At 41.8% G+C, this 14,074-nt stretch overlaps 1 protein-coding gene across 4 annotated transcripts in view; it reads left to right on the top strand.

Annotated features, from left to right (window-relative positions):
- The window catches only part of HDAC4 (histone deacetylase 4), a 422,181-nt gene that overhangs the window by 206,871 nt on the left and 201,236 nt on the right, over positions 1 to 14,074 (top strand). For all 4 annotated transcript variants that reach the window (XM_025199370.1, XM_014518186.2, XM_025199369.1 and 1 more), the window contains one exon: positions 3,283 to 3,527. In XM_025199370.1, the coding sequence (XP_025055155.1) occupies positions 3,333 to 3,527 (195 nt within the window). In that variant the 5' untranslated portion in view covers positions 3,283 to 3,332. The remainder of the gene's footprint in view (positions 1 to 3,282; positions 3,528 to 14,074) is intronic.

Genomic DNA, 14,074 nt, shown 5'->3' with positions numbered 1-14,074 from the left:
TGGGATTAGGTAGCCACGGCAGCAAGTGGGGGTGGCAGGGAGGGGTGCTGCCACCAGAAACACCCCTTCCCACTCCCTCCCTCCGTCCCTCCCTTCCTCCCTCCCCTCTTCCCTGTTGCCTCTCTCTCCCTGCCTGCTGTTGTCAGGTGGGAAGAGAAGCCAGCGCAGCGGTTCCCTCACCTCTGTCTGTAACACTCCAGGCCCTCGCAGCCAATCAGCGCGCGCCCTCCTGGCAGCGCATGTGCAGTTGACCCGGAGTGGTACAGACAAACAGACTGACTAAGGCTTTTCTTATATTAGAATTTCCAAGTTCTATAGTTAATTTCTGCTCTATGTGGGTTAAATAGTTTGAAGCCAAACTGTTCCATAGATTGTGTGGCTGGCTGGCTACCTACCTACCTATCTACCTATCTTAATGTGTGTGTAATTTTTAGCAAGTATAGTTCCAGTAAGGATACTTCAGGATTTTCCAAAGAACAGACCAACGATTTACCTCCCCTGCTATACTGACTTTTAATAGAAAATCAGTAACTCAGTAATGTCTATGGTATTTTGGAACACAATATTAAAATTCAGAAAATTAGAAAAAGTTATATACCATATTTACTTGAATCAGAGATGAGGTTCTCTCCCTTATCAGCATGGGGGGAGAAGTCCCTTGTCTTAGATTCACGTACAAAGCAGAGGCAACCATAGCAGCTTCCTGCCCACCCCTTTGCTTGCCCTTTACAGCTTCCACCTCCTCCCCCCACCCCACCCCTCCCATCTTAGTGTCAGGTGCAGTTAGGCTCCAGCTTGGGCCGGATTTCCTCCTAGGTGCAGAACATGGGGAAACTCCATCTCCTACCTGGCAGGTTCCGACAGTGAGGGATGGGGAGGAAGAGAGGCAGAGACTGTTGGGACTGTTGAGTGGGAGGCAGAGATCGTGTGCAGTAGCGGGATGCAGAAGTGTGGGGAGCCAGGGCGGGGGGGAGAGGCAGAGATTGTGGGGAGCAAGGGGAAGGGTAGAGATTTTGGAGAGTGAGAAAGAAGGGGCAGGGGCTGTGGGGAGCTGGGGATGGAGGGGTACAGGTGGCAGGGGGACAGGAAGGCTCCAGGGGGACAAGTGGGGGAAGGCTGAGGTCAAGGGAGCCACCAGACCACCATCCCCACACCCAGCCACTGTTTTCTGTAGCTGTGGGAGGTGTACACATTTAAGACAGCCCTTCAATAATTAGATTACATACCTGGAAAATTATAATGAATTTATACGTTTTCCCTATATAGAATCTAATTATTGGGGGGGCGTCTTAAATAAGAGGTTGATTTTAGATTTGAATAAAATGGTAAGGTACAGAAATTAAGATTATAACCAAATATTGCTTAGTATACTGTTGAAGATGATAGTGATAAGTCAAGAATCAGTATTGATGTAACATCTTTGCTAGAAATTTGCTCTCTGCCAATTTTCCAGGCCTCAAAGAAACCCATTTGTATAGTAAAAGACCTGATTCCTTCATATGGAAGTGGCCAAGTACGTGTTTATTCATTCCTTATTCTTGGATAAAAGTCTTGTCTTCAAGCAAATGGTACAGGGGAATGATGTAGCATTCTTTGGTCCCCACTCACTTCAGAAAACCTCACTTGCTAGTGTGTTGAGCTGCATTCAGTGCTTTTCTGTTAAAATATATATTCTCCTCTGTGAAAGGGAGTCTTCTCAGGAACCTTTGCACTTCCAGTGATCACTTCAGTTCTTTCTCTCTTCCAATAGAGTTGTTGCTGCAACTTCATTTCCTGAGGCAAATTAATTTGGCAGTTTGGTTCAAAACAAGAAGCTTCTATTCTGAAAAGAGTTTCCTGTGTTTAACATGGCGTGCTTCTCCTACGGTGATGTTTAACTATGGCTTCTTTTGCTATACAGATTAATACACACACTCACCAAGTTGTGTTCAGTAAGGTTAGGCCCATCTTAAAATTGGAATTGCTGAGGCATTTTCCCTTTGTTATTGCAACATTTGTGTTAATGGCTCTTCTTAAGCCTTTGCTGTAGGAACTGCTAGGGACAATCACAAGACCTTCTAAGTGAATTTTAATTGAATTTGATACATTAAAAAGGCTTTCTTTGTTCTTTTTTCACAACTGCTAATTCTAGTCACCCTGGGAGCCCTCCCTTAAGTGAAGCTGCGTCCTTATGTTTTGCGTATTGCCATGTGCAAGAGGAGCAGTTGAGGTGTCCAGTTATATTCTAGCAAATTTTCCTAGATCCCAGGATCTGTTGCTGGATTTCAGCGTTGACTAAAAAGCATTTTTAAATTGATTTTGTTTGGTAAACCGCTATCTTTTTTTACAGGCATAAGCAATGTTGATATGGCTTTGTTTCTAAAATAACTTGTAGACTTTTGAAGTGCTTTTGTTTACTTAAGCTAGAGTAAAGTACAAAAATACGTAACTCTTAATAGCTTTGAAGAAAGGCATGTCAAAGGATATTTTTATTGGCTATTATCTAGTAAGCATAGTTTCATGTGGGGTATTTATTTTGCTATGGCAACCAGAGTGATTTTTCCAGGATTTGGTTCCTGTTTGTATTAGTGGATCTTACAGCATGACATACTTCTAATGATGTTTTCATTTTTTCTGGATGCTACTTTTATGTCATTAATTTAACTTTTATCAGTATCATTTTTGTTTTATTTTGAAGCTCTGTTTGGCCATTTCTGTGGGGAGAGTTGTTTAGGGGAGACTCTTTAAAAGAAGATTGTGCAGAATGCTGTGTGTGAAAGAAAAATCTTGAAATTCCTAACAGTAGTATTCCCAAAGTTGATACAGTATACTATATCAAGACCTTGATCCTTTCTGCAAAATCTTATCTTCAGCTAATGTTGACCATCTCTTTTCAAGTGTTACCTACAAGCACTAGAAATATGAAGTGAAGATGTGTGGCTTACAGTTGCTTAAATAATGCAGACTTGCCTTGATGTAAAGGGAGCTCATGAACTTTAAAAAAAAAAATTCCTTGATATGCTTGTATTGGAAAGCAGACTTTTCTAATTGATTAAATGGGGAAAAACCCACCCTAAAGTGTTGTACATGGCATAATTTGCTTTTTAAAGAGAATAACATCTCAGTGGATGAACAAATAGACAAACCTTTTTTGTGCATCCTTAACAACATGAGATATAAAAGGTGGAAGTCCTGGTTCAAATGCAGTGGTTCCTAACAAATGTAATGCACAGTATCCTGGTGGCTGAAGTCACAGTTGAATTCCAAGTAGGCTGATCACTGTTGTGTTTTTTAATTTTGCAGTTGATGTGACTGCAACACTGCCCTTGCAAGTTGCACCAACTTCAGTTCCTATGGACCTCCGTTTGGACCATCAGTTTTCCATGCCTGTGACAGAGCCAACGCTCCGTGAACAGCAGCTCCAGCAAGAGCTCCTGGCTCTCAAACAAAAACAACAAATCCAGAGACAAATCCTCATTGCTGAGTTCCAGAGGCAGCATGAACAGCTCTCTCGGCAGCATGAGGCCCAGCTACACGAGCACATAAAAGTAAGTGATTGAAATACTGCTGTGAATGGTGTGTAAAAATACTGCCTAATTAGGAAAGGATGCTCTGAAAGTAGACAGATTGGTTTTAAAGGGACAATAGAAATTGCTTTGTAGAAAACTGTATCCATGCAGAAACCTGAGCACTAAGATTTTTTTTTAAATGGGATACCATATTTTCTTGCATGCAACATGCACTTTCTCCAAAAAATCCACCTCCTAAAACTGTGGGGTGTATATTAAGCAAGGAAGCTGATTTTCTGCTTCAGATAGAGGTTGTCTGCTTTGACTCTTGCTCCATATTGCAGCAGCATACAGGTTTCCGTTGCCAGCCGCTGGGGTTAGAGTTCCCATGGCTGGCAAGACAAAAGACTTATGGGGAAAATGGTAGGTGGCGGGCTGATGCGCGGCCATGAGAAGCTGTGGTTACTCAAAACTGTATACTGTGGTAGCCAGTGGTATAGCCAATGGTATTCTATGGTATATAGAATATTAAGCAAAACCATGGTTGGCAAAACTATGGTTGGCGAGGGAAATCTGTACTGTTGAGCCAGCTGAGGAAACCAGTTGACTTAATGACCTATTGAATTTTCACTCTACATATGTTAATGATCGCTTCTCTTTTGTAATGGTCTTGATGTTCTACCAGTCAAGCTAACCTTTCTTAGTGCAATTTTGCTATCTGCTGGTTGCTCTTATTGACCTATGCAGGAAAAGGAAGGTGAATCAGCTGAAGGTTCTAAAGGCTCGGTCCCTGCACTGTGTAGCCATAACTCTGGAAAAATCCTTTCTTCTTCATTCTGTCTTTCACAAACAAGATGTGTATTATATTTCAGTGTGTTGTATGTTAGAAAATGCAGCATTTAATTTAGGCTTATACTTCTTAAAGCCTTAGCCAGTTAAATAAACGGACTGATCTCCAAGAGGGCTGATTACTCTAATTAGCCCACTTATTTAGAGGCCTGAATATAGATTTACTGGCCTGTATTTAATAGTTCATTTTTTTGAAAGATCTTTTGCCTCTTACTGATGACCTAACCATTGAGAAGAGAGCTTTCAGGATGTCTTGGTTCCCATTCTATCAAATACTGGCGCACACTCATGTTCAAAGAGCAGGTGATCTTTAGCTTATTCTTAGGTAGGAGAAAATACTCTGAATTTTATTAATCTCACCTGTGCTATTAATCTCCCATTGCGCTATATGTAGCCAATGTGTTTGGCTCTGTGAATGAAATATTAAATCAATAATTGGCTGGAATTGTAAACATTAGAAACATCTGAAGTTAAATGTGGGGCTGTCCATTTGAGCTTATTCCCTAATAAATTTGTTGCAGCAGGGATTGTTTGTATTCTTATATTTGAACAGAGCCTAGCATAGAAGGACCCAGGCCTTAAAACAGTTTCTGGGTACTACTGTAATATAAACATAAAGAATAACTTATTTTTAGAAGTGGTTACTTACAAGCTTCAGGTTGGGTTACTTAAATCTTAATGACATTACAAATATACTGTACATGAGAGTAAAGGGTAAACCACTTGTGAATGTGCCAATTTGTCTATAACTAGAGGCCTGGGGATGGAATATCAGTTAGAATTTCTGGGGGTGCTTGCTGCAGCTTAAGTAGGAGTTCCGACTTTTTAACCTTATCGTGCAGTTTAAATGTTTTTAAAATATTAACTGTAGTTATGTCTTGTAATTTTAAATGATACGTTCACTCGGATACCACTCAAACATTCCTATGTGTGAGCTTTAAGAGTGACTACAGGATAGTTCTACCTATATACCAATATAAATCTGTAGTACAGTTCTGAGATTCCTTGGATCAGATTTCTCGTGTTTCTTTCAAACTCCACAAAAGAAGAGGAAAGAAAATGGTGCCAAAACTCATGACCAGAATTCATAGCTGCTTAAGGCTTATATTCTGTATTGATTGTAGTGAGAATTTAACCTGAGTTAGCAGTGTTGAATAGGTGGCTGCTTATTAATGTTATACTCCATTCTAGTACAGAAATATGTACGAGTTACTTCATGCACACACAAATGTTACACAAGCTGTTAGCCAGACCTTTGATGTTTTGTGTTCTTGTGGAGGGAATTTCAAGAGCACATGTAGCATTTGGGGAACAGGGATTGTGCATGTACATGACTTCCCAAATTATTAGGTACGAGCTAACCCTGGCCCAGTTGTTTAAATCTGCTCTTTGAAACAAAATGAAAGGTAATGTAATGAATGGAATAAGTAGGAGGTACAGTTTGGAAGACGGCTGTTACACAGTGAAAATGTTAGCCACCATATAAATATTCCAGCGTGACAGACTATTGCTATGGTAACATCAGTTTTTTCAAAATTGCTAATATGCCCTCTCAAAGGGGGATTAGTATTGCACATGGTACATAGTCTTGATGTAATACTAAAAGTGATTGCACACTTGTTCTTGCATAACTTTCAGTTTAATATAAAATATAACCCAATGTTTTGAAGCAGTGTGAAATATGCTGTGTTATATTTACACATTCTTAAATAGTCGAAAAGATCTGTTTTAAGTAAGTTTATTGTGGAGAGTCCTTTCCTTTTTCATGTCCTTATGACAAAGTATTTAACAGATTTTGCAGATTCATTGGAATCTGACAGGATGTCATGAGCACTTCTGCTGTGGACTTGAACTTGCCACCTCTGGGCTGTTGACTGTGCACCTTAGTGTCTACACCACCCCAGCCTCACTATGGACTGAAGTTGTTAGCATGAATAATGAAGATTTAGTGGCAGCCATTATGCACAGCAGCACTATGCATGTGTTCCTGTGTGTTTTTGTAAGTTCTTTGGGACAAGGACTCTAATTTTTTTCTCTTCATTCAGAATCTAGCTCAGTGGGGCCTAACTGGAGCATGGTCTGCATGCGTTCTCTTAATACAGCTGTTTAATAATAATTTTGCTTAGACATCTCAGACTGAAATTGATTCTAGGTGTGTCTAAGTGTGATGACTTGTTTATGCAGACCTGTTTCATAAGATATCATGGTTTTGTGATGAAGACATTCCCCCTGGATCAGTGTCAAACACATTTGTAATCTTTAAAAAGGAAAAAAATCCTCCAAAATTAATGCACAAGCTGAAAGTATCTAGGATAGGAACATAATTACACTGATTTGTTTAAAATGTATGACTGACTTCAATAACAATCTACATTATAAAGGAAAAATTTGAGCCCAATTTGGAAAGCTTGTTCATTTAAACTGTATGTATCTAAACATCCTGCCTGGAAGTTCTGCTGCCAGAATTTTGTTGCTAGAATTTCTGAAGATGAAGTATTTTAAAATGTGACAGTGAACAATCCTATGTAAGACTGATTAGCCACATGATCAAGTAATCAGCCTTTGGTAATCTGACTACTCCTTAAAAACAAAATTTTATCCTGTTTGTAATATGACTATATAGTTTGATATTTTGCAAGCAAAGGCTCAGTCTAAACCATTTTATAAAAACTAAAATATGTTAATGCATATAATCATTAGTTTGACAGATTATTACAGTAATGTTCATAATTCAACCTACACCTTAAAAAATACTTGTAGCTAAGAAAGTGACTGGATAAATTAACCCAGGGAAACTGGCAACTCTGTTAGTTGCAGCTTATTATAGTTACATGACAGTTTTCATTTAAACTGTCCGAATGAACCTGGAACATAAATTATCCAGAGGTGACTTAATTTTGAATGGCTTCTCTCCTGTACTATGTAAAAAAAAAAAAAAAAAAAAAAAGTGGGGAGAACACTCATGCCATTATTATATTTTTAGAAATAACCTTACAACCTGTATAGTTGAAACATTTAAGAATGGAAAGATCACATCTGGTAAAGCAGTAGACCTGCTCATGGAATGAGCATCTTCCTCTTCAGGGAAATTTTAGTTTTGATTGAACCCCAGATTGGCATGTTCAGTACCCACCCTCCCCTCTCCCCTGCATACACAGACACACACTGTCACATACTTGTAGTATATAAGGAAAAGTTCATTGTGAATATGTACGTAGTGGAGCAGAGGAGTGTTTAAGCAATGTTGTGTTATGATAACTATTACAGTCCATTCTTCCCCAGCTGCCCTCTTTGCCAAAACATGAGCTTTACTAAATTCTGTCTTTCCAAGATTTTTCAAAAAGTATTCCACAGTTAACCTCAGGTCTGTTGTATGTAAAGCCCTGATAGGTACATGTTAGTTTCCCTGGCCAGCTTTCATGGAGAACATACTGTGCATTTCTTTGAAAACCAACATTTAATGCATGATGAAAAGGCGGGTAAGACCGTATAAACCTTCAACTTAGCTCTGCCTCTGTTCTCTCTTATAGAAAAAGAAACCCAGACTAAAACTGATTACTCATAACTGATTACTCATGGTTCAATGAGCTATACAGTATCTAGAAGAGACAACTATTCTCCTCCCATTTCCCTTAAGGTCCATAAACAGACCCTCAGGGAAATAAATGATATTCTAATGGAAGATTTCCCTATAAAATAAAGCTAGAAAGTTGCAGATATTGGGACCCAGCCCTAACAGAAGACTTGTGTGCTTTTTACACCTGTATGTATCCTCATTCTCTCCCTCTGATTATGTGCATTGAGTATGAGGTGCTGGACACCTTGTCCACAATGAGAACTTCTTATAAAACTTCCTAAAGTATCCCTGGAGTCTAACTGGTAACTGCCTTACTCCATTTTATTCTCCTCCTACCTTTTGAGTCAAATGCTGCAATATAAAGAATATGAGCTCTACGGCTAACAACATACTTGGCTACAACGTACACGTGGTAAAACAGCTAAGCATGGGTTTACTGGGCAAGTAAGTTACTGCACTACCATAGGAAAAAAGGCACATTCATTTTGAATAGGTAAAAATTTAAGCTTGTACAGTAGAACTTGGATATTTTTGCCTTGGGATGGTTCAAAGCTAATGATATGGCAAGTTGCTGAGTTAAGGACAAGTTTCTCTGCTTGTTGCTGTCTTTTACTTCACTGTCCTTTACCACTTCTCTCAGCTGGAGCACTGCAGCAGTCTCTCTTATCTGATTAGAGAAGTAGTCTCTTTTTGGAATAAAAGCTGTGGTAAACAGCTGGGGCACCTCCTTTGTAGCTCCTTGCTGTGGCTACATGTAACACTGGCTACTTTGCAAGCCCTCATTTTTGCAGGGGGCTAATGAGCTCCACTGTGAAGAAGCTGGGTTCTACTGTAATTCAGAAGGACATAATCCCCCAATATTGATGCTTATGTAATACTACTTTTCTGTGCAAGTGGATAATATTAAAACCTATTTTACATATACTTTGGAGATTTTCTTTCCCACTTTAAAATTTATTGTTTTCAGAAAGACTTTACATGTTTCATTTAGTTTTATTTTTAAGTAGTAACTCTATCATGATATGTAGGATTTCCAGAGACTTTCAGGTAGTTATGAATTCCTAAGAAATGAGCAGGATCTCTATTTATTATTATTATTATTAGTAGTAGTATAATTAATAATAATATTATTATTATTATTATATAAAAGTTCTGTTGTACACTATTACATTCATTCTATAGCATATTTATATTATGAAATAGTCTTTGACTAGAGGAAGAGTATAACAGGGAGCCAGCCAGAGGCTCCTGTTACTTTTAAGAGGATGCTGCTGCAGGTGAAGCTTGTGGGGTGAGACCAGGAGCTAGGCAAAGGCTAGCTGCCAGGAAGCCAGAAAGCCAAAACCCAGAAGGTCAGGGCTACCCCTGGGGAATAACTATCCCAGGAGCTAGCTGCAGAGCAGTAAGTTGTGCCAGGGCAGATGTCTAGGCAGCCCAGAAGCAAAGAGCCACAAGCAGCTGAGCTAAGCTGCACCAGGAAAAGGCAGGTTGGTCATCAGGCCCAAAATAAAAACCCCTGTGGCAGGGCTAGAGAGCCACCTGACAGGAACGGGAAGGGCTTTGGAGGCACATAAGACCAGTGCAGCAGGAAGAAGAGTTCCTGAGCAAGATGGCTGCAGAAGAGGGACTGACCAGCAACCAAGCTGCCCTTGGAAGTTGCAAGTAAAGAGCTGTGGGGGTCTTCTATAGCTTGCCAGGAAATATGATCCTGTGTAGGGAGAGTTCTGTTATACAGCCAGTGGGCTTGCGTTTATGCTCTGATTAAGAATTGGAGGACTGGATTGTGACTACATGGGAGGTCTGGAGGCCATGGAGTGGTGTCTGGGGTGGCACTCACCATTAGGCAGCCTTGCCTGGGGTCAGGGACCAAGGGGGCTGAGGCTGGTGCAGGCTGAGGCTAGAACAGGCAAGGCCAATGGAAACAACTTAGTGCTTGAAGGGCAGGACTGGGGTTAGCTGGTTACAGGAGGAACCCACTGGCCAAAACAAGCTAGGGCTTGCTTTGGGACCCTGGAGCAGCCTCCCTTTTTTCAATAAGATAACTTAATCAAGGCATGGCAGGAGAGAGAAAAAAAGGAGGGTACCCCGGTAGACTGGAGTGGAGCAGGAGTGGCATGGCCACCAGTGGGCATCATGGCTACCCCGGGGACCCAGTCATGCTACAAGGAGGCTCCTGCTTTCTTCTTCCTTTATTCTTTTTATTACTTAATTGATTAACTTAACTCCATTATGAGTTTGATACAATTATACCTGGCTATATTAGCGAGCAACTTCATGGATATAGTTGCTGCACCTGTTTGTATGTTTATATTGGGAACATTTTCCCCCTTGAACTCTACTGTGTGTTGTCTATTTGTGCCTTAGATTACAAGCCTTAATTGAACATCTTTTGGATATTGCAAAATATGGTGTACAGTTATTGTACAATATGCATAACAAATATTACATTATACTGTTGCATTGGTAAGTAATGAGACTTAAAATGTTTGGCCTTATTGCGCCCCTAGATGTTGAGTAGCTTGGTGCCAACAGCTAGTAATTTGGTCAGCCCGTACATAGTTGTGTGTAGATATAGCTAGGTATCTAGATCCAGTTTGTGTAGTTTTCTTAAATAATTTTTATAACCTGAAAAGTAGATGATGTTACACATGCATGTGTACATGCACACACAATCACTAAACTAAAGCAAATAACCTTGTAAATATTTAAAAGAGATTCAATGAAAGCAGGAATTTGAAAAAGAGGGATGCTAAATAATTTCAGCTAGGATGACCATCTCCAAGCCCGTTGCTGCCAGTATTTTGCAGTCATTTTTAATTTTTTTTTTCTTGTTGCTGTGTTAAAGAGCTACATGAAAACAAGAACTGGCTAACTGTAATGGAGGAACAGTGATATCGGCAATGTGCAAATTACTGTTTTAAATGAGCAATCTGAACAAACTGGGGGTAAATGAAAGAACTCATTTCTAATACATCTCTTTATAGTAATTTCAGGTGTTTTTATCTAACAGAACTTGGTTTTAAGCGTGATGGACCTGTACTGTTTTATGTTTTTCTTTTAAAGTTGCTAAATGCCTCCTCAAGTCTAAACTCTCAACATTTTCCAGATTCTGGCTCTGCTTTACAACTGAAGTATATTGGTCATTAGCTTAGTGGAGTGGTTCCCAACCTTTTTAGACTTAATGCACCTCTTGGAAAATGCCAGATTTTAGCTTTCACTCATTTTCTTGACTATAGAAAAATAACATAGCAGTTCTTCTGTTGAAAAGAACTCGGGAAGACCACAGCAGGTCAGAATGCCTTTGACACTATGGGTTCGTATTCGAAATCTCTGGGTTTACCTTGTGAATTGTGTAGGTATTTGCACACCTAACTAGGGTAATACTTCATGACACCCTTAGAAGGATCTCACAGCACTGATCTAGGGTAAAGGTAAGGATAGTCACAATCCTCCGGTCCCTGTTCACAATTCTTCTTCCCACTACTGCTAATTTAAATTTTAATTCAAAATGTTCGCTTTTAAAGTATTTTATCTCCACCATTTAGGGTTCTCATATAAATGCAGCAAATGCAAAGAAAACTTGTGAACAAAGGTCAAAATGAAATATCAGTGGAGGGAAAGTATAATGTATATAGTTTTAGTAGCTCTGTTTTAATAATGAAGCAGGAACACTGCATGCAGAGAGTAATGAGAAGGCCCAGACATATTTAGGGGAAAAATAAGCTTAGTCTTATGAATACTTCACACCATATGGAAATATAGGAAACTTTTACAACTACAGTGAAGCTTTACAGATTGCCGAGACTTGAACTTTAAGGAACTTAATGGCAGTCTCCTCTAGATAATTGCTAACGACTATTTGGAGAGAGAGAGAAGAAGAAAAAAAATGAGAAAGTATTGTCTAAGTGTCTTAAAATAATGGAATAATTTGCAACCGGTGAATGGATTATCTACATAAAACATTCTTTGCCAGCTGTGTAACAAGTATGCTTCCCTAAACAAAACCAAAAAATGTGATGTAAATTTGACTGTCCAATTATCCATGAAGTCAAAGAGAGTCTTTCCACTGATTTGAGTGGAAATTTTGTTGGAACTTTGACCATGAGGGAATTTGATACTTATTTTTCCCTAATGCGTCGCCAACTCGGATCCTAGCCTGGAGTCACCAAGTCCAATCCAACTGTGATAAGTAATGGCCAAAAGCTGTGCTTGTTTGCATTCTGACCGGTGACATAAGTAAAAGAAGAAAATAAAGAAGACTCTGTCTAGCATTAGGGCACATGCTCTCTGCCATAACTACCATAGCTAGTGTAACAGAGAATTTCAACTGTTTTATCTTTTTGTTGTGACAACTGGGCCCTTGAGATGAGGGTTGAGGCACTTTGGTAAGGCACTCTCAGGAAATCTATGCTAACACAGTTCATGCTGTGTACTATGTCTGTATGGTGCCTGAGTGGAGGACTTTTGCTTTAGGGTAGTGTTAGATTGGCACATCCATGAGCACTAAAGAAAATGTCCAAAGCTTTTGTTTAAAGGTGATGCAGAAGATAAGGTGTTTGTACTGATCAACACCGAGAAGACAAGAAATTGCAGATGCAATTGAAATGTTGTCCTCTTGTATATAAAACAAATTGGCTTGTGCTGTTTCTTAAAACTATGCTTTCTCCCCAGTAATCTTAGACCGGGGCGGGCAATTATTTTGAGTGGAGGGCTGCTGTCGAGTGCCGCATGGGTAACCCGGCCCCTTGACAGGTGTCTGCCCCCTGGTCACCATCTTGGGACTGGAGGTCCCGCCCCGACCTCTGACCCTTGCCACTGGAAGTCCCTCCCCTTGCCTCTGGACGTACTTCTTCAGAGAAGAGGGCTTGCTATCTTAGAACTGGGAAAAAAAACAAATTATGTACTAAAAACCAAATACCTGTAATATTATATTTTAATTCAATTAAAAAAAATATTTTTGTCCTGATACTTGTGTTTGTGCTTTATATGTATGCATAATAGCTCAAAGTGTAGTCTTACTCTTGTATAGTGTGTGGGGTGTGCAGCGGTGTTGTGGGGTATGGGTGGGTGGGTGGATGAGGGGTTTGTGGGGAGCTGTGTGTGTGTGTGTGTGTGTGTGTGTGTGTGTGAGATTTGTGATTGTGTTTGGAAGAGGGTGTGGCTGTGGGGTTTGCAGGAAGGGTTGCAAGGAGGGCAGCTAGCTAGGCCCTTGCTGCCTGAAGCCTTATAGCCACGTTTGCACTCCAGTGGCTCCTGCTGCCTCCAGAAGGCTGGAGCTGCCGGAGAAGGGCCTGTCAGGGGGCAGTGTGGGGGCGCTCCTGGAGCCACTGGGGGTGGCACGAGTCATTGAGGATGTGGTCCCGGATGTGAGAAGCCGAGGGAGGTAGTGTAGAACTTGCATCAGGTGCCTGAGGCTTGTGGCAGAGAAGGCCTGGTTGCTCCCCACCATGGGGGGGATGGCCCAGCCCCCACCCTGCAGGGGCCTTGCAGCTGAACAGCAGCTCTCCCCCCGGCCCCAGGATGGGTGGGAGGCTGTGCCAGGAGCCGGTGAGTAGCAGCGGCTGCTTTTTTTCCTCTGAAAGCTCCTGTGGCCTCTCTGAGCTTCCTGCACCCTGAGTCAGGACTCTGCCAGGTCATGCCACCCCCAGCAGCCTCGGGAGGTGACCCGTGCTGCCCCTGGGGCTGGCCAGGAGCTTTCCCAAGGCTCCTGGGCTCCTTGCAGCTGCAGGAACTTCTGGAGCAGAAAAGCAGCCCCGGATCTGCTCCTGGTGCAACCATCCTGCCCATCCTGGGGCCGGGGAGAGAGCTGCTGCTGGGCCCCTGCAGGGCTGGGGGGCCTGGGCCTTCTCCCTGGGGTGGCGGCACCCACCAGAGCCTCCCATGGGGGGGGGGCAGCTGGGCCGTTGCTGCCCCAAGCCTCAGGCGCGGGGTGGAAGTTCTGCGCCTCCTCCCCGTGCCCCGGGCCACATCCCTGGCAGGTCATACTGTCCCCAGCAGCCCCAGGTGCTCCCTGCATTGCCCTCAGGGCTGGTCAGGTGCGTTGGGAGCCAGCGATAGCCAGGCAGTGCCCCAGGGCCAGTGCCAGCAGGGCCCAGAGCAGGGTGGCCCCAGCCTGGGGTGCAGCTGGCTGGGCTGTATGGAGCCAGGCTGGGCTGCCCCA

The sequence above is a fragment of the Alligator sinensis genome, unplaced genomic scaffold (genome assembly GCF_000455745.1).
Source record: "Alligator sinensis unplaced genomic scaffold, ASM45574v1 scaffold233_2, whole genome shotgun sequence".
NCBI classification, from domain to species: Eukaryota; Metazoa; Chordata; order Crocodylia; family Alligatoridae; genus Alligator; species Alligator sinensis.
This window is presented reverse-complemented; position numbering and strand designations above follow the sequence as displayed.